The 21,110-nt window shown below is 45.9% G+C and overlaps 1 protein-coding gene across 5 annotated transcripts in view; it reads left to right on the forward strand.

Moving 5' to 3' along the window:
- dclre1b (DNA cross-link repair 1B) overlaps positions 1–20,341 on the forward strand; it is a 28,585-nt gene extending 8,244 nt beyond the window's left edge. For 2 of the 5 annotated variants that reach the window (XM_086113233.1, XM_086113240.1), the window contains 3 exons: positions 16,083–16,248; positions 16,815–16,997; positions 17,200–20,341. In XM_086113233.1, the coding sequence (XP_085969359.1) occupies positions 16,083–16,248; positions 16,815–16,997; positions 17,200–18,299 (1,449 nt within the window). In that variant the 3' untranslated portion in view covers positions 18,300–20,341. Of the gene's footprint in view, positions 1–14,425; positions 15,465–16,082; positions 16,249–16,814; positions 16,998–17,199 lie in introns of those variants that run through there. The other 3 variants (XM_086113217.1, XM_086113226.1, XM_086113249.1) reach the window with 3 other exon arrangements.
- The last annotated feature ends 769 nt before the right edge of the window (positions 20,342–21,110 follow it).

The following is a 21,110-nucleotide window of genomic DNA, read 5'->3' on the forward strand; positions in this document are numbered from 1 at the left end:
TGGAAACGCATATCAACGTGGCAGCTAATGTGCTCCAATGTTTTTTTTTTTCCTGATGGCGAAGACATGAGTGAGTGATGTGGAGTGATTCATGGGAACACTTTCAGCGGCTCTTCTCAATTCACATTGACTGCTTGGGATGTTTTCATATGCTAGCTTTTGGGGTGGGGGTGGGGGGGGGGTGAATTTTATATCAACACACCCAGGCCGGCCACCTTTAGCCTCGGTGCCAGTCGGTGTCAACTTTGCTGACAGGCTCGAAATTATTAAAGCTGTCATGGTCCCCGCCCCCCCCCCCCCAAAAAAAACTAACCCAAAAAAAACCAGCCAGCGGCATGTTCCAGCTCTATTTGCATATTCATACGGTGGAACGGATTACGCTGGACACAGCCGAGTGCTTGCATCTGACGTTTGTGCTGACTCGTGAGCAGAAGTCATGGAACATTTCACATCAGGTTTACAGCCAGAAAAGGATCCCGGGGGGGAAACTTGGTCCCAAAATGTTTCAGTGTCTTGGTCGAGGAAGGCAAGCAGTCGCGGATGGCAGGCGACAAGTCTGGCTTCTGGAGCAATTCTGGACATCAGCTCACAGGCACACAAATTGAAATCGGCGGCTGACAAAGCATTGACGGAGCAAATTCGTTTCACATTTGATCGAGGTTACAAATTATCGAATTAATTCACGGCAGCTGAAATTCCGAATTTTACCGCCTGCAGGGTACTTGGTCACCACTAGGGGCACCAAGGCTTAAACAGACAAAGACCCGATGAAAAGCAATCAATACTGTAGTGAGAAAGCTGTTCCATTTAAAGAGTTTTGAGTTCACTTTTGAAGCATCGAGATAAAAAAACTTTTAAGCGCGGGCGGCCCGGGAGTCCAGTGGTTAGCACGTCGGCTTCACAGTGCAGAGGTACCGGGTTCGATTCCAGCTCCGCCCTCCCTGTGTGGAGTTTGCGTGTTCTCCCCGGGCCTGCGTGGGTTTTCTCCGGGTGCTCCGGTTTCCTCCCACATTCCAAAAACATGCATGGCAGGCTGATTGGACGCTCTAAATTGTCCCTAGGTGTGAGTGTGGGCGTGGATGGTTGTTCGTCTCTGTGTGCCCTGCGATTGGCTGGCAACTGATTCAGGGTGTCCCCCGCCTACTGCCCGAAGATGGCTGGGATAGGCTCCAGCACCCCCCGCGACCCTAGTGAGGATCAAGCGGTTCGGAAAATGGATGGATGGATATTTAAGCATGCACACTGCACAAAGGTGAACGTGTCATCTCGACATCGACACGGAGGATCCCTTTTGTACGTATTTACGTGAATCCCCTTTTGAAATACATCGAGGGTGTTGAGAATGTCTGCTGGTGTAAACACTCATGAATGATGCAACGCAAGGTCACGGTACTCTTTCAATTTGCTTCAAAGGAGCTTGGGGAGCGTCCTGGCCATTAACCGAGGGCACGATGTCAGAATCTTGCTCCTATGCATACTGATGATGAGCAGTAGATCACCTTGGCCAACAAATCCGGTGGGACAAGACGGAGCCGACGCAGTTTTTTAACCCTTTGCGTGCACAGATGAAAAAAAAAATGAATCTTTGAAACATTGGAAAGTCAGTAGTTTTATAGATGGGCGGCCAGGGGGGGGGGGGGGGGGGGGGGGCTCCCAATGTTCAACGAGAGGTCATTTGGGAAGGCAACGGAAAAGGCTCCGCTTAGTCCTCGGTACCTCTAATAGTGTCTGGTCTGAGTTCTGCGCTCCCTCTTCCAAGTACCAGTCAAGAGGCGAGCGGCGACATTCTGGACCAACTGGAGACGCTGGATGGTGGATTGGCTGACTCCAAAGTCAAATGCATACCAGTAGTGAATGAAGTCGGCATTGACGACGACGCCAATTTCCAAATCGCTGTCCAGTTGAAGACCCAAGTTTGGAGACTGTCGGTTTCAGATAAGGAGCCGGGATGGGACGTACAAGGGCCACCGATTCAATCGTCTTTTTATCGCACCGATGGCAGCTTTCAACTCGAGTTTAGTTCGGTTGTTCACAAAGTCGACTTTCAGAGCCTCGCAGAGTGACAAAGTCGCTTTGAGCAGACAATTAGCCACCCACATTTTCTCCGAAAGCGATCAGCAAATCATCAAGAGGATTCTGGTTCATCTTGCCTCATTCACTCGCCGTGTCACCTCCGGCCATTTGAATCAGAGGAAAGTGCTTGTGTAATTAAGAGTCGTGAAAAAGTCAACCCGCCAGCGACCACTGCTGACATTTCTCATGTGAAATTTCACTGAGGTCTTTCTGTCGGAGGGGACTGGCACTGAGGGCTGTATGCGTCGTCGCTTTTTGTATCCACCAGCATTTTGGATACAATTTGACCCCCCCCCCCCTCCCAAAAAATTGGCTCATGTCCACTTTGCAGCTGGAACGAAGTGCATTCGGCCAATCCAGGATGCTGATCGCGTCGGCTTTGACAAACAAAACACCCGACGTGCAATTTATTTCAGTAATTCGCCCACATGCTGGCAGCCAAATTTGCACAATCGACACACGAAGTGAAAACGATTCTAGTCATCAAGTTTTATAATGCCTGAATGAGTGAATTATCCTCGACGAGCCGGGCGCGGCATTGATTGGCTTCATGGAGGTACGATTGACACATCGAAACCACGTTTATTGGAATTATTTTTGTTGCTGATGTAATTAACATGCCACGGGTCAGTTTGACCCGTGAACATGATTGCATTCCTGCTCTGCCGCTGTCATGTTCTGCTCTGTCTTTGTTTCTCTTTTCGGCGCGGAGGGCGTTTCCCTCCGGCAGGCGCGCCTGTTCTGCGTTTCAAGTCACGTTCATAGACGCTCCTGTTTCAAGAGTTTTCTTTTTTTGAGTCGCTATTTTTGGATTTCTTGTTTTTCTTGGCTTATCCTCCTGACTACCAGGAAGAAAAAATGTTATCCAATCACCTTTATTTTGAAATTCCCCAATCTATGTGAAGTAATTGGACTACTCCAAAAGAATTCTTTTTGAAATTCCACTCCAGAGGACATTTTTTTTAAACACTTGAATACTAGGCTCAAATACACTTTAAACAACTCAAACAATACTTTAACGTGTTCATAAGAGTCTTGTAAATAAAATGCCAACAGCATTTCAAGACAAAATGTGTTTGGTAAAAAGGCTTTTGTTTTTCTGTAAATAAATATATTTTTTTGCTACCGTACTTTGTCTGAGTCTACGTTTGCACTATCCGCTTATCATCTGGTCCATTTCTGGATCGTGTCAGCTGGAAGGAAAGGACCAGGAGGCTTCCTAGTCCCAGAAAGCATGTGTGTCGCTTTCACACTAAATATTCGATTCACTTCTATTGTAATCTGGGTCCAACTGTTCCAGAAGCTAAAAGATGTCTCAGAAAAAATACTCAGCATGGGGGAGCGGGAGTATTATGTCAATTAGCAGCAATCTCAACACTTGATTGGTGGGCTGGCATTGAAGACGCGCATCGATTTGCAAACCAAATTCACATCGACGTGATGCATCCTGTCAAGCAAGATGATTTTTTTGGGGGGGACTAATTCAAAGGTACTGAATGCTCATCATTGCAGCAGTCAAATTCAGAAGCTCCACTCGGCCACGCTGCGGCCTTGTTTTGATGACTATTTTCATTTTGATGTGTCTGCTTCCTGCACGAACGGAAGATGGCCTGTCAGGTATTGATTTGAGCAACACGAGGCGCAAGCCGACATCCAAAATCGCGGTGGGCGTGTCCGAAGCAGACTATTTTGAGAACGGCGTGAGCGCTAATCAATTATTCATGTCATCAAATGCATTCCGCCGAGATGTTGAATTTGAACGCACGCTTCCAGAAATAACAATCAAACAAAACACGACTCGTCACACGGAGGTATTAGCACAGCGGCGGGCAAAGTCGGGTTACTGGCCGCGTCGATGGGACTGTGAATGCTTGCACATCATTAGTTGTGGCCTGTGAGTGACCGATGACCATTCCGGAGTGCAGTCTATCGCCTGACGTCAGCGGCGAGAGACTCAAGTTTCATGAGGCCCTGAACGGGAGAAGCAATAGAGAACATGGATGGACGGATAAATGGCCCAGCACCACTGGTCCTTACATCTGTCCCACCGAGCACGTCTATGATCGTGTTGAATTAATTGAGCCATTATGTGGGTCATTTAAATGTACGGGGTGGGCCAGAATTCGTCCATAGAATGGAAAATGCCATCCGTGGGCTAACCATAACCATTCTCGCCCTTTTAGCAATGGATATTGGAACACAAACAGTGCAAGACGAGATATTTTGCCACATGATATGGTACTCAGAGTCAGATAGTCTTCATCCTCGTTGAAAACAATATGGTGACGATTACTGCAGCTTACTGAGTCGTTGAGAGTCACGGTGACTGTTCTTCGTTTGCCTGTAGGACTGTGTTCTAACCCCCCCCCCCCCTCACACCCCGGTGACCAAGGCCAGAATTGAAATGAAGCACGATGACTGGCATGAAAGCCTTGTGACACTTCGACTGTTTAATTCTTTCAAATCATTGTCATTATATTATTATTCTGTTTTCATTCCGAGTACAAGATTTTACAGCGTTATCTTCCTTGGGAAAAAAACCCCAATTTGTTGGGATTTTGAGGGAGGCTGGAACGGATTAAAGCATTTTCCATTCATTTCAATGGGAAAAGGCCACTTGAGATACAAGTCCTTTAACTCATTCACTCCCAAAGACGTTTTTAAACGTCTTTTCAGACTTGGTCTAGACTTGGCTGGTACTGAACGAGTTAAATGACTCATACGCTTAAAGCCGTGTATCGTATTTTGGGATGTCCAGAGCAAATCAACGGACCCATCTGTCCATTTTAAACCCTCAAACGAGGCCCACATGAACGAAGGTGTGTCACGTCTGTCTTTCTGAAAGCCAAAAGCCAATGGAGACTTGCTGCAACTGATCACAGCCGCCGCAGTCGAGATGAGCCCTCGGAGAGAAAAAGAGGCAGCGATGTTTCGGTCTTTATCACCCTTCTGTTGCCCTGTTGTAGATGCACACGCATCCATTTTGGAAGGCAGGTGACTCCGCGAGCCAAAAGTGACGCAACTCGGGCCAGAAAAGATCTCAGAGGAGCAGGTTCGAGCTCCCGTTGATGGTGGAAAAAAGTTGAAGCCGATTTATCTTGCTGTCTTCTTTATTTTCTTACGTATATTCGTAAAACCTGAAAGGGGGTGTGTAGACTTTTTACAGCCACTATAAATTTGAAATCCCTGCGTGATCGTTTTTTTGCCGTATTTTTACAGGAAGAAAGTTGGATTTTATTTTGAGAAAAGTCCTATTATCAAAGAGATAAAGGCATCTTTTTCCATAATAACGGGCCAATTATTATGAGAGTAAAGTTGTGCCTCTGAAATTCCCTTGTTAAAACTTTGACTTTGTCACTCATATCAAAATCTTGTCACTATCTACAAAAATATGGACTGGATCTCACTTTTTCTCACTTGCAAGACGACTAGTTTTTGTCCCCACAAAATACATTTTTGTTGCACATTGCCCTCGGCCCAACATCAGTCAGTAAAGAGGAGCCCTCGTCGAAGTCACACACCAGCATTCGCAGATTTTGGAACTTGTTGCGTACACGAGGCGCCCCAAGAACTCCGATGGAGCAACCGCTCCGTTGGACACGATGCAAATGTCCATTAGCCGCCACAGAAGACCTGGACTAAAAAAAAATCTGATCCGGAAAAGGAAGATGCGAAAAGCAGCGCAGAGGAATAAAAAATTAATTCCAAAGCAACCGCTGAGATTCATTCAGTTCTTCTTTCCCTGCGCTTTGCCACGTTGAAAGGGCTTCCTTCAAAGTTGTCCATTAAGAGGACTTCTTCCTCTTTGTAGCTGGCAGTGCGGGGGGCATCCATTTTTTAGCAGGCTCGTCCCGCGAAGGCGCTCACTCGCTTGGCCTCCGGCGTGCTCCTCGTCGGATTTTGGCCGTCTTGTTCACCTGAACCGCTCCGTTGTAATCGAATCAATAAAACTACATTTGGCCCGACGTCCCAGATGGAGAAAAGAAGAAATCTTATGAAATATGGAAAGCGGACTAGAGAAAAATGGAGAGCAGCGGGCGTTTTTGCCGCTGCTTTGGAACGCACTTCCTCTCAACATTTGCTCTGCTTCATCCGTTGAATGTTTGAAGTCGCGTTTTCAAAACGCATTTATTCATCACGGGTGGAGCCAGACATTTGCGTTCGTTCATTTGGTGTTTGAAGATGTCCTCATTTTTTCCCTCGCAATGGTGTTTTTTTTTTTTTGGTTTGTTTTGTTTTTCCACAGCATTTTGGGCAGCGTTTCCTGTGTTTAAATGTGCTTTCGAAATAAACCTTGAGCTTGACCTAAATTCCCTCATTTCTGGCTCGTTCTTGAAAAATCAGCCTCAAACAGGAGTTGCACTTATAAGAGCAACGTTTGGTGGGCGTGTCTTTCAGAACAAAAAGACAGAAAAACAAACCCATGGCTGAAAATGTTGCTCATTTAGGCTTGAAGTAGCCACTTGGCGCACATTTCACTCGGGACAATAAAGTTTATCCAATCCAATTTCCCGAGTTGGGTCACAGGAATTAAAAAAGAAAAATTCTCAACTCTTGTTTGACTTTACACAAAATTGTGTCGAAAGCCATGAAAGTCTGAAGCCCCCCCCCCCCCCCTACCCCCTGTGCCTGAATTTGTCTTCCATTTTGGTTTGAGGCAGCCATCTTGGGCAAAGTCCAAGAATTGTACTTTGATCAACTGTGACTAGAAAATTGGCCCAAATGAGTGGCAATGGGAAGCAAGCACACTCGACAGATGGGTGACGCTCAATTGCCAACATTTTGTTGCCTCGGCCATCACTGGCTCATTTGAGACTTCTTTTGAAGATCCAATTATTTGTTTTCCAATCTGGAAACGGCCCGGCCCCACCTTACCTCTCGGAGCTTGTCCACCACCCCCCCCCCCCCCCCCCCCCCGCACCCGTTGTATCGAATTGTGCTCTTGAGTTACGCTTGAGTCGAGTGAATAAGGAGGGGCGAAGAAACAACCGTGTTGCAAAGTGAATTTTCACAAAAGCATGAGCTCAACGGTCACCCCGCGTGAACATGCACACGCACACGCAATCATCACTTTTCATCATAAGTGGCTCACTTCTGCTAGACAATCTTATTTTATCGCCCAAAAAAAAAGGCAAAATAAATCGACACCAACGCAGATTTCATCCTTTGGTGTTTGCTGAAATGAGGTCGAGTGAGGTTCCTTCTTAGTTGTTGCGATGACGTCACGTATAATATTTATTTTTCAACAGAAATCACCAAATGGGACAGCATTTGAAGGTCCACTAAATGCTGAAAGTCTGTGTGTGTGGGGGGGGGACTTGCCCTCCACTGTTTTCATTTGATTTCAATGATGTGTAAATGACGTCATGGCGGTGTCCTGCGGCTACCGAGGCGAACGCAGCCAAGCGCAGCTGTGGCGAGGCCAAATAAATCCATGCCGCGGAACAAGGATTTTAATTCTGGAAATGTTGGCGCGGGATCATGCGCAAACACCGCTTGGCTCGCGCACGGAAGACTGAACAGTGTTCCCATTTTTTCTTCTACCCAAAATGCATCAGCGAGGAGCGGCCCGGCTCAGGTGGTTCTGAATCGGAAGGCTGCACAAGGGGTCGTCATCTCCGCCCCAGAAAGGTAGCGCCTGGTTACCTCGCCCTTGACGGCAACAAACGGCGGCTGCCAATAATCCGTTCGTCAAAGACGTGACATTGTCGGGGTAAAACTAATTCTATATTTTCAGAATGCGCAAACAATTCATCCTCATTGGACAAAATAGGCAACACAGCATGCTACCTGGTGAACCGCATATTTGCGGTTTGGCATGTGTTCATTTGCATACATTGTGGAGGGTTTGTTTCCTCTCAACGCTATCGTGCGGACTTGACTCACTTTTTCCTTTTGGGCCTGCGGTGCAAATCCCGGCGGCCAGCATCTTGTGCATCGAGCGCAGCAAGACTGGTAACAAGGACCCTCTTTTGCAATACGACGCAGTTCGCCGTGAGGCCTCGGGCATGATTCCCATGAGCAAATAAGTGGGAGGATGGATGAATATACACAACGCCGATCATTTCATTCCCAGACGAGGATTTTCGTGGCACCTGTGTCAACCAAAGAGCCTGCTGTTCACTCAGATGATCGCCAGTGTGTGAAAAAAAAAAAAAAAAAACTAGACCGGGATTTCAGATTAGAGGTAAAATCTTAAACCCGAGCCCGAAAATGTCAATCATTGCTTTGGGTCAGGCTTCTCTCTTGCTGACATGTTTTTAATAACTACCTGTACATGTTTATAAAAATGTATACTAAAACGATGTGTGGATACTAAACTAAGGAATACTTGTTTTAAAATAAATAATTTGGATAAAACAGAGAAAGCGCTATAATATAATTGCTATTTAATTACTAAACAGGAGCGGCGGAATCAGACACTTTAAGACTTAAAGTGCCGCGCTAGATTCTTAAGGACGACTGCTGCTGTGGTTTATGGCCCAATTTTCAACCCGTCAAAATGACGGACGGCCTTACATTTTTCCCGTCAACTCTTAAAAATATCCGCCAATGATGGAAAATTGTCGGTTAATGTACCCTCTGCAGATTTTGTTACAAAAGACAGGCTTTAATTTGTTTTCATAAATCACCCCTCCTCCTCCCGAGTCCTCACAATTAAAATATGAAATTTCAGGTTTGCTTCGGGCTCGGGCCTGCAAATCAAGTGCATTGGTTGGGCTCGGGCCGGATCGGGCTGGATTTTTTTAGACCCGATTTTACCGCTATTTCAGATTAAAACGTGATTGGATCTGAATTGAAGTTGGTGCAATAGATGCTATATTTTAACCCAAACCCTAACCCTCAAACTAACACATTAATTTTCCGTGTTTTCATTGTACAGAAAAGTCAGAGTGCAGGGTGGAAAAAGGAGGGCACTGATGGATTCTTCCGCGCCTCATTGAGCGTTCAGCGCTGCGCTCTTTCGTCCGCTTTACAAGACAAACACTCCAAGGGAGAGCGGCAACCGTTTTCACAATAATGCGTCTTAACATCGAGCGATGAACACCGAGGCAAGGCTTGAGAGATTCTTGCCAACCCTTTTAGAACCCCATGCAAGTTCTCAGTTCTTAAACGTCAGCCTTTTGAGAGCTCTTCTGCGCCAGGGATGATGCTTCTTGAGAAAAGACAACTCCAAACTGGGTCTGCACTGCGCAGTTTTATCTTTTATTTTTCTAATGCCCACGTGCTGCGTTCCAATACAGTGAAACTCCTCTACAACGAAACCTACATGGCCGAAAATACCCCCTAATGTGAAAAAAATCTTCATGCATTAACACCATTCCCACTCTCCTGCCCCCAATACAACGAAAAAAACACCTGTTGCGTTATACGAAATATTTTTCTCTGCTCTAGCCTCGCGAACAGATTCATTACAATGAAGTCTAATCCCACAGCGACCTCTACTGCTTCGTTCGGAAACGGCAACAGCAACCACCATAGTGGTTTACACATGCGCAGTAGTCCAGGAAGAAATTTTGCAATTTCTTTCCCTTTTTTTCTTTCTACACTGACTATATGAAGTGTCAAATAAGTGCATGCTCATACTTATGCACTATTGGAATAAAAATAAAGAGTACACACACGTTTGCATGTTTGTGTGTGTTTACATCTGAGATCAAATTTGCTACAATGAAAAACCCCCTGTTGTGAAAAATTTCTTGCTGCAAACATGATTTCGTTGTAGAGGAGTTTCACTATATTGAACTTGATGACTTGGGCGAGGCAGTATACAATCGTGGCAATCTGTGAAAGCAGACAGGTCATCACAATGCTCAAAAAAGGCCGACCGGTTGTCCTCATGATCGCAAATCGCCGATGTTGTGTGCATTTAGCGCACGGAGGAAATGTTAGTGCTCATTGAGCTGCGGCGCAGCCCTTTGCTTTGTGATTGAGCGGATTCAGATTGTCAGCTTGATGAACAGGTCATCGGCCACATTCATCGTAGAACGAGTCTTGAAACTATTTACATTACTGTTCTTTATTTATAGTACAAAAAAAGGTGAATGGACTGTGGACCTGCCGGAGTCGAGTGCAGGCGTGTCCTCGAGTTGCCTGCGAAAGCACCAAGCAAACGGGGCCATTTTCACCCCTGCTGTTGCCTGACGCTAACTCACTTGGAGGTTGCTTCCAGCAAATGAACCTTCTCACCCACCCCAGCGGCCGCCGCTTAACCCAGAACCATCGTAACCGGGCAATATTTCAGGGCCTGCGTAATGCCAGACTTCTTGCAAGAGGTCTGATCAGGACCTCTTGCAGCTCCCCTTGCTCTAAATGCTGCCATTTCCTCTTCAGCTCCGTACATGCATAATGCACATCATTTGTCATGCGCGTGCAAATGCTGAAGCATATTGAGGACCCGCAGAGCATGCTCTCTAGGGCCTTGGTGATCAATTATGGATCCTGTATTTTTTTTTATCACACTTAAGTGCACCCAGCGCCCAGTGACACGAACATCCAATTCTGTCGATGGCGTCCTTTAAATAGAGCTTCAACATTGCAGTCCATATCCATAGATCGTAATTATTAGGATTATTATTGCTGACGTGATTTTCACTATTTTAAGACAACTCGGGAACTCTGAAAGCTGACAAAATGACTTTTGAGCACATCTCTGGCATCCCTTCACTGGCTCCCTCTACATTTTGGAGTTCTTTTGACGATCCTAACTTTTGTTTTCCAATCTTGAAATGGCTTAGCGCCACCTAACCTCTCCGAGCTACTCCATCCCTGCACACCTGCCCGCCGCCTCAGCCCGGGTCGTCACGTCTGTGGACCAGACATTATTAGAGGTACCGAGAAGTAAGCGCCGGCTCAGAGGAGGTGGAGCCTTTTTCGTTGCCGGTCCTGTCATGATTCTGTTTGTGACCAACAGGTGGCACTGTAGGGCTCTCCCTGCAGCTGCACACCTGTTGGTCGTTATGCAATTATTGCTTTAAAAGGACTCCCGGCACGACCACTCGGTGTCGGGTCATTGTTTGTTTCTTTGTTGCTGTCATGTATGTTTGTCATGTTTAGGTCATGTTTTTGGTCATGTTTCTGTTATTGATAGTGTTTTGCTTAAGTCGTGGTTTTTGTTTGCTATTTTGGATTCGTTTCGTTCTTTGGACTTTGTTTTGGATTTAGTTTTCTGTGTTTTATCAATACACTTCTTGAAGTACACCCTGCTCCTCCCTCTTGCCTGCTTTTTGGGGTCCACCACCACCTCGTAACATGACAGGTCCCTCTCTTTGGGAAAGTCCTCCCGCTGAATGTTCGGCAAGCCCCCTTAGTGCCCAATTTTTAAAATTCGTCTCAAAAATCATTTGTATTCTTTGGCATTTGACTCAGCATGAGACTTGATTGTTAGTTTGACTGTTTTTTGTTTTGTGTTACAACAGTGTGGCTTCGTAGTAAAAGAGTGTGCATTCTAGACTGGCTTGCCTGCAGTCCAGACCTGTCTCCCATCGGAAATGTATATTCGGCAAGCTCCATCGCTGCCCATCTTTAAAATGCGTATCAAAACTCGTTTGTATTCTTTGGCACTCTCCGCGGCATGACTCAGACTTGATCATAGTTTGACTGTTTTGTGCTTTCTACTGTCTTGGTTATTAATGATGATTTTATTGTTGTATATACTGGATGATATTTGCTCCATGTGCGGCACTTTGTATACAACGATGGTTGTTTTCAAGTGCTCTAGAAATACAGTTGAGTTGAGTCGAGACGAGTTGCATAGAAATATGGTACTTTTTGTGTCTGGAGTGCCTACATGCCTGCCAAGTCACCTTTTAGGTGGCAGACGATGAAAATGTATCTGGAAATGACATATTCTCGGGGTGACATGTTGGCAAAGTAGGTTACGAGTTGGTGGAACGCTTAAGGGAAGAGTCAATGTCAAAGTGACTTTTGAATGTCTTGTGTGAACAGACCTCGTGGCCCCCCGTCAAATGTGAAAATAAACATCCAGGTCGATCTTTTGCTAGCTCCCCGTTTCTGAAAATGAACAACGCTGCATGTTGGTTCTGCGTGAAATTGAGGAGGCAATAAAGTAAAGAAAAAGAAAATGGGGAAAACTTAAAAACAAAAATAAAAAACTTTGCGATTGTGACCCTATTAGGACAACTGACCCACACATGTGCAGAGGCTGAACGCCAAGTGGTAAAAGTGCAAATAGGTTGGCTGTAATTATTGCTGTATGTTTTTAAAAAGGTACACGATGAACAAACCGGTGCAGAAGCTCAGCGTGATTCCGTCTTACTCTTACTCACATGTCGCCGATCACGCAGCCACCTTCCACTAAATTCCCTCCTCAAAGGCTCACAAACGGGTCGAATCAAATCAAAGCGTTTGCGTCCCCGTTTGGATTGAGTTTGGTCAGCGGAAAGCCGCTGAGGTACGGAGAGATGGCGGGACAACGAGTGAGAAACGCATCTTCCACCAGCGCCTTCTACCCGGCAACGAGCTCTTCGCCGCCAAGGGGCATCTTTGGCTCCTCGCACGTAGCCGTAAATAACTCGGCACAGAGCGTGCAAGCGGCACCGCTGCGTTTTCCCTGAAGGCAAATAAAGCCGCCATCACCTCTGAGCACGTCAATGTGTTAGCTTGGATGAATGGTGCGTGAATGCGTATCATCTGCTCGTCATTCAACCGAGATCGATGCTCACCTGGGTCATATGACCTTAAAATGTATTCACACGCCCACAAATCGACCCCGCCGCCATTCACGATCCTCTGTGCTCTGAGCTCTTTCCTTGTGGGTGAGGAGCTAGGTTTAGCCTGATTTTGTTCACGAGGGATACAGGCAGCTCCATTTGAATCCAATTTTGGCTCTGCTCAGGCGGCGATAGAATTGGAAGTTGTTCTTAATTTTTAAAGGGTAATGTGAGATGAATTTGAAACGATCGTTCGTTTTGGGATCGTAGGTCGGGGTGTATTTATGGCAACTAGGGGCCAACCGCTTAATCGGCCTCTTAAAATCGGCAAGATTGTCCGATATATTTATTTATTTGCATTCATGTTGTATTTTTATTCACCAGTTACAAAAAAAAGACAAAGTTAAAGAGGCTGAATTTAAAAAAAAGATGACTTTCTGCAATCATTTGTTTCAGTGATTTTCCTTATTAAGGGGAGCGTAGAAGGGAAAATAATGTGCGAGCAAATGACGAACACCGTGCAGGTATGCATCATGACTGCGCCAAGTATCCAGTTCATTTCTTCACCAGCCATAGTGGAAGAGCTCACGCGGTGTGCCACTCGTGGAAATGGCACCCCGGCTGTACTGTCTGGCTCAACAGCGAGTGCCAAAGTGCTGGACGTAACAACCTTCCAACCCCCGCCCCCGCTCCTCTTGTGTGAGTTCAGTGTGGAGTGCGAGTCAAAGAATTAGCAGTGAGGCTGACTGCGTGGCATGTGCTTCGGGGGCACAAGCGGCGGTTGCACGCGCTGCAGTTAAAGAGAAACCGGCAGGTGTCATCCTCAGTCAGGAACTGTAAAATGGAGCGCAAGGGAGGGAGACCACTGTTGTGTGCCGTCACCATAGTAACGCCCCCATTTGCTTTTAACCCCGCCCCCCTCCCCCCAACTAATCAAATTGAAAATATATTGGACGACCTTTCCTCTCACATTCTTCAGAAAAGAACCGAGGATATTGTTTTAAAATCCTCTTTTAAAACAAAATGGACGGAATGCATTGAATAGGAGTATTGGAGGTCAAATTCTGACCATTTGAAAAATGGAGGTAAATTTCCCCATTGTGGGACAAATAAAGGATATCTTAATCTTAAAGAATGGATACATTTTTGCACACGCATGCATGCAAAGGAAAATAGAATGGAATCAGAAATGTCAAAGATTCTCATTTGTTTTGCATAGATCGCTCAGTGCCAAGAAAAACCTTAAAACAGAGCTAACAATAAAAGCAGCGACGTTGTCATTCTGGCTTGCCTTCTCGCCTACCGCCATCGTGTGGACAAGCGTGGCACGTTTCTTTGGAGTGACGCGGGGAACGAGGGATATGATTTCCCTCCCCTGTTGTCACATTACCCAGCATCGCAATACATTAGACACAAGAAAACCTACTAGAAAGCCCCTTTAAACTGGGTGGGAGTCACTGATGGTGTGGTGATCCACTCGCCTGACTTGTGAGCGGGTAGCGTAGGATCGTCAATGGTGATCCCATGAAGCCACAGACCGAAATGGCAAAACATCATTTACAAGATTATAAGATATATTTAGCTTTATTTCTTTATTATTGGTGAGTCCAAATAACGTCACAGAACACAGCGTGATTTGTATTGACTGCGGGAAGATATCCGTTATATCCGTCTATTAAGTTGTTTCGTGAACTGAATGAAATGCTTTGAAGATAAGATATTCTTTTATTTATATACACTGAGGAAATTGTGAAGAAGGTTTGCTGGAGATCAAAATATGCTGCCATGAACCAGAACAACAATTTATTGTAATCAGACATATTTGTTGTTTACATTCGCCTCGAACGTTTTGCGGTCGGAACTATGACAATCCGGGTGGGAGTATTCCGATTTCATGACCCAAGTTCACTCGACGAATGGAGCCAAACCCTAACAAGTACGACAGCCTGTGTAGAGTGACGTCTTTGGTAACGTAGTTTATAAGCGACAGTGTTGTGTTTCTTTGAAAGGGGGAGGAAAGTAAATAAAGTGAGTTTGGCAGATTGATGCTTGCTTTCTCCGCTGGCTAAACCATTGTTCCGTGGAACTGGGATATTTCCTACTGTAAGCGTGTAAGACTTGGACATAGCCTCTACCAGTTCCTTGTGCGAAGCGCAATTGTGACGTAATCAAAAGCCGACGGTATTGTGGTAGGGAAGGGGCGTGTGGAAGCTGCATTGAAAATATAAATGGCGCGGGAAGAGGTGGCGCACTGCCGCGATGGATGCAAGAAACCGGCCGTTTACTTCTCTTACTGGGCTTTTAGCGGAACATTTTTGAATGCTAAAACATGGCGCCGCAAAATTAGAATTATTCAGCCTATCGAACCTCAAACGAGCCACTGCGCGACACAAGACGACTCAGCGAGACTTTGCAAACGTTATTGACTCGTTCAACGACCGGTGCGTATGCGACGTCGGATGGGAGGATGTCCAATGGCAAGATCATCGCCAACACTCCGCTGGCCGTCGACTTCTGGCATCTTCGCAGATGTCCAGAGAGCAGACTCTTCTTCCTGTCGCACATGCACAGCGACCACACGGTCGGCCTGACGTCCACATGGGCGGACCGACCCATCTACTGCTCCCCGGTAACCGCTTCGCTGGTCAAAGTCAAGCTGCGGGTGAGAGCTCTCTCATCTTTGCTGGACGGTGGTGGAGGTGGGCCTGCACACGCTGGGTGAATTGCCTACTTTAAATGAGACTATCAAATTTGAAACCACTGACCATGTCTCCTTACTGACTTGTTTAGTGGAATGCTTAATTGAAAATATATTTCAATTAAGCATTAACTATAATAATTATGCAGCGTACAGTATATCTCCTGCATTGAGCTGGCACTCATTTTACACCACATAAGACCGAGCCAATGATGAGCCTGGCCTTTGTCAGATTAAAAAAAACAAACATCTATTTTGGAGGGATGTATAGTTCTTGGTAATGGTACTGTTGTGCCCTTCTCTTACACTTGTTAATAAGTGTCTTTCATTGTGTATGAAATGTATTTTGTGTTCTTCGCCTGGCTGACGTGTATGAAAAAAAAATGGGGCATGTAACTATAAAATTATAATTCACAACCACAATCCCAGAAGGCAGGGTGTGCACACTTGTGCAATGGTATTATCACAGTTTGTTTCTACTTGCCATCAAAGTTTTGGGCTGTTAAGTTGTACAGGTAATGGGTCACATTAATGGTTGGAAAAAGTTTTGAAATGATTGACACCGATGCCATTTTTTATTCTCATAAAAACCTAGCATGTGAACATGGGCGTGTCCATTTTTTTTTTCTTGTGTGCAGGTGAAGGAAAAGTGGATCCACCCATTGGAGATTGGCGACTCACACCTCCTGCCCCTGGATGACATTGGCAAAGAAAACATGACCGTCACACTGATCGATGCCAACCACTGTCCAGGTGCGGTCATGTTCCTCTTCGAGGGCTACTTTGGCACCATTCTATACACCGGTGAGTGTCTCAACACACCGTGAATGAAACCGTACATGATCAAATGGGTCTGTATGATTCCCGTTTGAATTCTAAATGATCGTTAATACTCTGTAATGTGTCATTTTTGTCATGGTAATTGTGCTGGGAAATGTTCATATCGTTTCATGTGTACAGTGATCCCTCGCTATTTCGCGGTTTGTTTATCGCGGATTCGGTGCATCGCGGATTTTTTCAAACATATTCATAAAAAAAAAAATAATAATTCATATACTTGGAGTACAGTACTGTATATGTTGCTCTATGTGACCCGCTGTTGTTTTGCAGCTTCTCACGGACTGTTTGCAGACTTTTTGCTGACTTAAAAAAATATATACAGTATATACTATATATATATGTACTGTGTGTATATATATATATAGTATATAATTGTTTTTTTTACCTGTGTATGTTAATTGGTCGCTACTTTGTTTATTGCGGGTGGTTTTGGTCCCCATTATCTGCGATAAACGAGGGATTACTGTACAACACGGTGAGTGAGTTTGTACAAAACTCACAAAAGTGTGTCTGGTACATCGTTAATTCAGGTGACTTCAGATATTCCCCATCAATGCTGCGTGAGCTGTGCCTGGTAACCAACGCCGTTATCGATGTCCTGTACTTGGACGACACCAACTGTGACCCCAACCGCAGCATCCCGTCAAGAAAGCAAGCCACACAGCAAATCAAGGAAATCATTCGCAGCCACCCGGACCACACCGTTGTCTTAGGTGGGGTTTTTTTGCTTTTTTTCCCCCCACTGCTTTGTGAAATGCTCCAAAACATTTCGTGATTTGAAACATTGAAATTGTTATCGGAAAAGCAAATGACTGTGACCTGTTTTATTCAAAACAGGTTTTGAGAACTGCAACAAATTGTGAGTCGATGAAGGTGTGGTGACGGAGCGTGTCGCTCTCCTGTGCTGCCTTGCAGGTCTCTACACCCTGGGCAAGGAATCTCTGTTGGTGGAGCTCGCCATGGAGTTTCAAACCTGGATCGAGGTGAGTTTTGACAGGATGGAGACCCTCAGAGTGCTCGGGCTGCCCGACGTCTTCACCACCGACCCGGGCGCCGGCCGTATCCGCGTTGTGGAGCAGAGAGAGATCTCCTTTGCCGCCATGTGCCGGTGGAACAGCGAGCAACCCACGTTGGCCATCTATCCCACCAGCAGGCCCCTCCCCCTCTTCCACCCCAAACTGCACGTGGTGCCCTACTCGGACCACTCGTCTTATCAAGAGCTGGTGGACTTTGTCTCCGGACTCAAGCCTTCCTCCCTGTTGCCCATCGTTGGCAACGGCATCCCGGCAAGCCTCTCCACCTTATTACCCTGCAAAAGGCGTGAAGTCCTGGTGCCCGAGTCGGTGCAGCGCTACATGAGGAGGCTGCCGGAGAACTGGAGCAGATCATCAGTCAACCTTCGGCGCCAATATGTTCGACCGCCTGTGCCTAAAGGAGTGGTGTTTGACTCTCCCGGGGAGCGTCCGGGTCCGGATTCTCCCTCCTCCGAGATGGACACGGACAGTGATTGCAGCCTGGCAGAATCCCGCGAGGAGTTCACCTTTTACAAAAGCAGTCGAGAACCCTTAGACACGTGGAGGCTAAACCTCGTGCACCCCATCCCGGAAGAGATCTTGACGGCGCAACGGGTGCCGTTCAGTCAACTCAGCCAGAGCAATTTCAGCCCTCTAAAAATCCTGCAGGACGCGGGCAGCGGCCTAACGCCGCGGCGACGCCCCACCGAGGAGGCGGCGGCGAGCACGTCTCACGGGACCCCCGCTTGTCCGCCGCCGCCGTCATCGGACGACGACGACTCGAGTGTGTCTGAGGGCGGCTCCGTACCCCTCGACGGTTTGAACGATTTCGTCGCCTTGTCCGGTTCATTTCGGTTTTCGGAGGCTCACCTAGAACAGCTTGAAAATGACATTTTGAAGCAGGCGGTTTTCCCGCCGGAGGACTTAAAGCCGTGCTGCCCTCTGAAGAGCGTCATGCGCATGGTTTCCCTCTGTCCCGTACGCAAGCCTGATGTGCCATAAGTGTGTTTTTGCTGTTCAACCGAGCGCGTCATTTCTTAACCTTTGCTGAGCCAATTTATTTGACGTGATAAAAAGCTCACACGGCACGCCACCAAGCAGGAAAGTTACATGAAAGAAAAACCCACAACGATCACTTACACAGCTTGACACTGACAAAATTAATAATAAATAAAATGTACGCAATATTAAACACTGAAAATCAGGCATTGGTATATTTTTACGTCCCACCAACCAAATGACCTTGATAAAACTCATTAAAATGGCCTGCAGAAAAATAAATGACGGTACGCGTAGTGAGATATTTACATGCGCACCCATTTGAGTAAATAACTGCCATCAAATGATTTGACAAGATATATCCTATGTTCTCATTTTTCGAAAGAGACAATTCATCCGTCTACCCCAAATTTTGCAGTGATCCCTCGCTATTTCGCCATTCGTTTATGGCGGCCTCAGTGCATCGCGGATTTTTTCAAACATATTCATTTAAAAAAAAGCAAAAATGTCGCAAAAAAGAACGCAATAGGCAGTGAAAGTCAGCAAAACAACAGCGAGTCACATAGAGCAACATATACATGTTTAAATATATTAGTATATAGCATTTAGTAATGTTAATTACTACAAACGTGCACGTATACCATTAAATTTGGCCTTATAAATATTATTTATACTCATACACATGTACATATACCCATATGGGGGTTAGTTCGTGGATTTCCGTTAATCGCGGGTGGTTTCGGTCCCCATTAGCCGCGATAAACGAGGGATTACTATATATCTGTTTTAGCTTGCTGTTTCTGTTGCATTGTGGCCATACTGCCTTCAGATGGCAGTATTGTCCAACCTATTCCAAGCAGCCGCGCGATCGTCTTCATTCCAGTGGAATTTGAAGGTTTTGCATTTTTTAATGCAGGGAAACGTGGAGGACTTGTGAGAAAAGGTGATACCACATGACAAACGTCATTTGTAGCCACATGTTGATTGATTGATTTTTCAAAATTCAAGGTATGTGCTTCAAAGCCGCGCATATTTGAGTGCCACCCCTCACCTAAAATAAGGGTTTGGAGAGCTTTCAGCACCACGGGCAGCTCCCGGAGGACTCCCGGTGCCGTGGAGTGAACTGAAGAGCGGCATGCCATTTTCTTTTGAAGTCAAAACTCGGAGAGACTGCGTCTCGGCTCCTTTCATTTGCAACTGAACGTTGCGACGTCGACCGAGCTGCGTGGGCGAAGAGCACCGGCTGAGGGCTCACCACAGCTGATAGCAGAGGTCGCCGACGTGAGAAGAAAAAAAAAGCCGGTTTCCGCTCTTTGCTGCGCCCACGCGGCGGCACCGGCTGTTATCACGTCCGCTCACAGAGCTCGGCTGCTTTTGGTTGGCCCTCCGGCTGTGTTTGTGGCGGTTTGAGGTGACAGACACGCACATGAATGTGTCGTGTGGAGGAACGGGGTCGAACGAGGGAACAGATTGAGATGAAGACAGAGTAGGAAGAAGAAAATCCGAATTCCCTTGGAATGATCCGGATTGTAAAACACAGAAATAGGCAGTCGGCTTTGCAAGGTGAAAATAACCTGTGGAGGTTCTGACAGACGACAAGGAAGGCAGAAAATGTGCCGTCCAGGTGACCCGAACCCCGGGCTCTGTCATTTTTGCCTTTGATTGCTACCTTTTGAAAGTATTGATTTTTCACGTGTAAACTAAAATCATTCAACGACCGCACTTTCATTCAAGGCGTTCTGTTAGGAAATTAAATACACTTGCCTTTCGTCACGATCGTTCAAGTTGAGGTTTATGTCAGGTTTCTTTTCGTATTTGTTCGCGTCACGCACATAGGTTAGCTGCTAAACGCTTTCCACGTTTGACTCCACTAAAGCAGGAATATGAATAGATATACTCACAATATGCTCTCACTGCAACAGATGACATCCATTTTCACGTGGCTTTTATTGTGCCGTGTTCACTGTGGATATATTCCATAACTGGAAGATTTTATTACCTCACAATGTCATTTATTTTAAATAAAGCGGATGATGTTCACTATAGGATAAGGAATATAAATTGTGAATGTGCGCACAAACAAACAGTAATCTGATACTGCAGCGTCAAAGGAGATTTATGCGCCACCGCAGCCTCAGAGGACGAATTTGGCAGATTGGGCTGGACCCACCTTGTGCACCTGTTGCAGGGATTCTTCTGTCCTCTCATCAAGAACTCTACGGTTTTACTCTGCCTCCTAATGGCAATGCAAAAGGCTACATTATAGCAACTGGCTCATGTACTCTAAGCCTACCGGTCCCCGGAGACAAACAAACAAAAAAACCCTTAAAAAACTTAGCTGTGTGCAAGGCTCGTACGAGTATGAGTTTCGAGTGTGCGGTTACAGCGTCTTCTTGCCCACCCTTGATAAAACACACGTAAGTGTTAAAAAAGTAAATTTTAGAAAGTCCCAAATGAAATATTTTCATGGCACAAGAATAGCAATTCAACAAAACCTTAAATAAAGCATAAATTAATCATAATTTATATTTCGATTACAAAAAAATGTTTCCCCGAAGTGAGATCCTGACCAGCGTCAGACCCAGAAGTGTGACGTCATTTCAAGGACGACAATAACAGGATTCACTACGCAAAGTGTACACAAACACAAAGCCAGTCCAAAATCAATTCGGAAAGCGACGTTTCAAACTTATCTGAGGGTATCCTGGCGTTTGAGGAGTTCGAAGGAGAGGAGGTTGTCGTCAAGATGCGTGTTGGATCGTACATGTACGAGCCAGATGCTCAGGATGTGGAAAATGTGGTGTGCCCGAACAG

Source organism: Hippocampus guttulatus, chromosome 1 (genome assembly GCF_054856545.1).
Source record: "Hippocampus guttulatus isolate MCC_2025c chromosome 1, RoL_Hgut_1.0, whole genome shotgun sequence".
Taxonomy (NCBI): Eukaryota; Metazoa; Chordata; class Actinopteri; order Syngnathiformes; family Syngnathidae; genus Hippocampus; species Hippocampus guttulatus.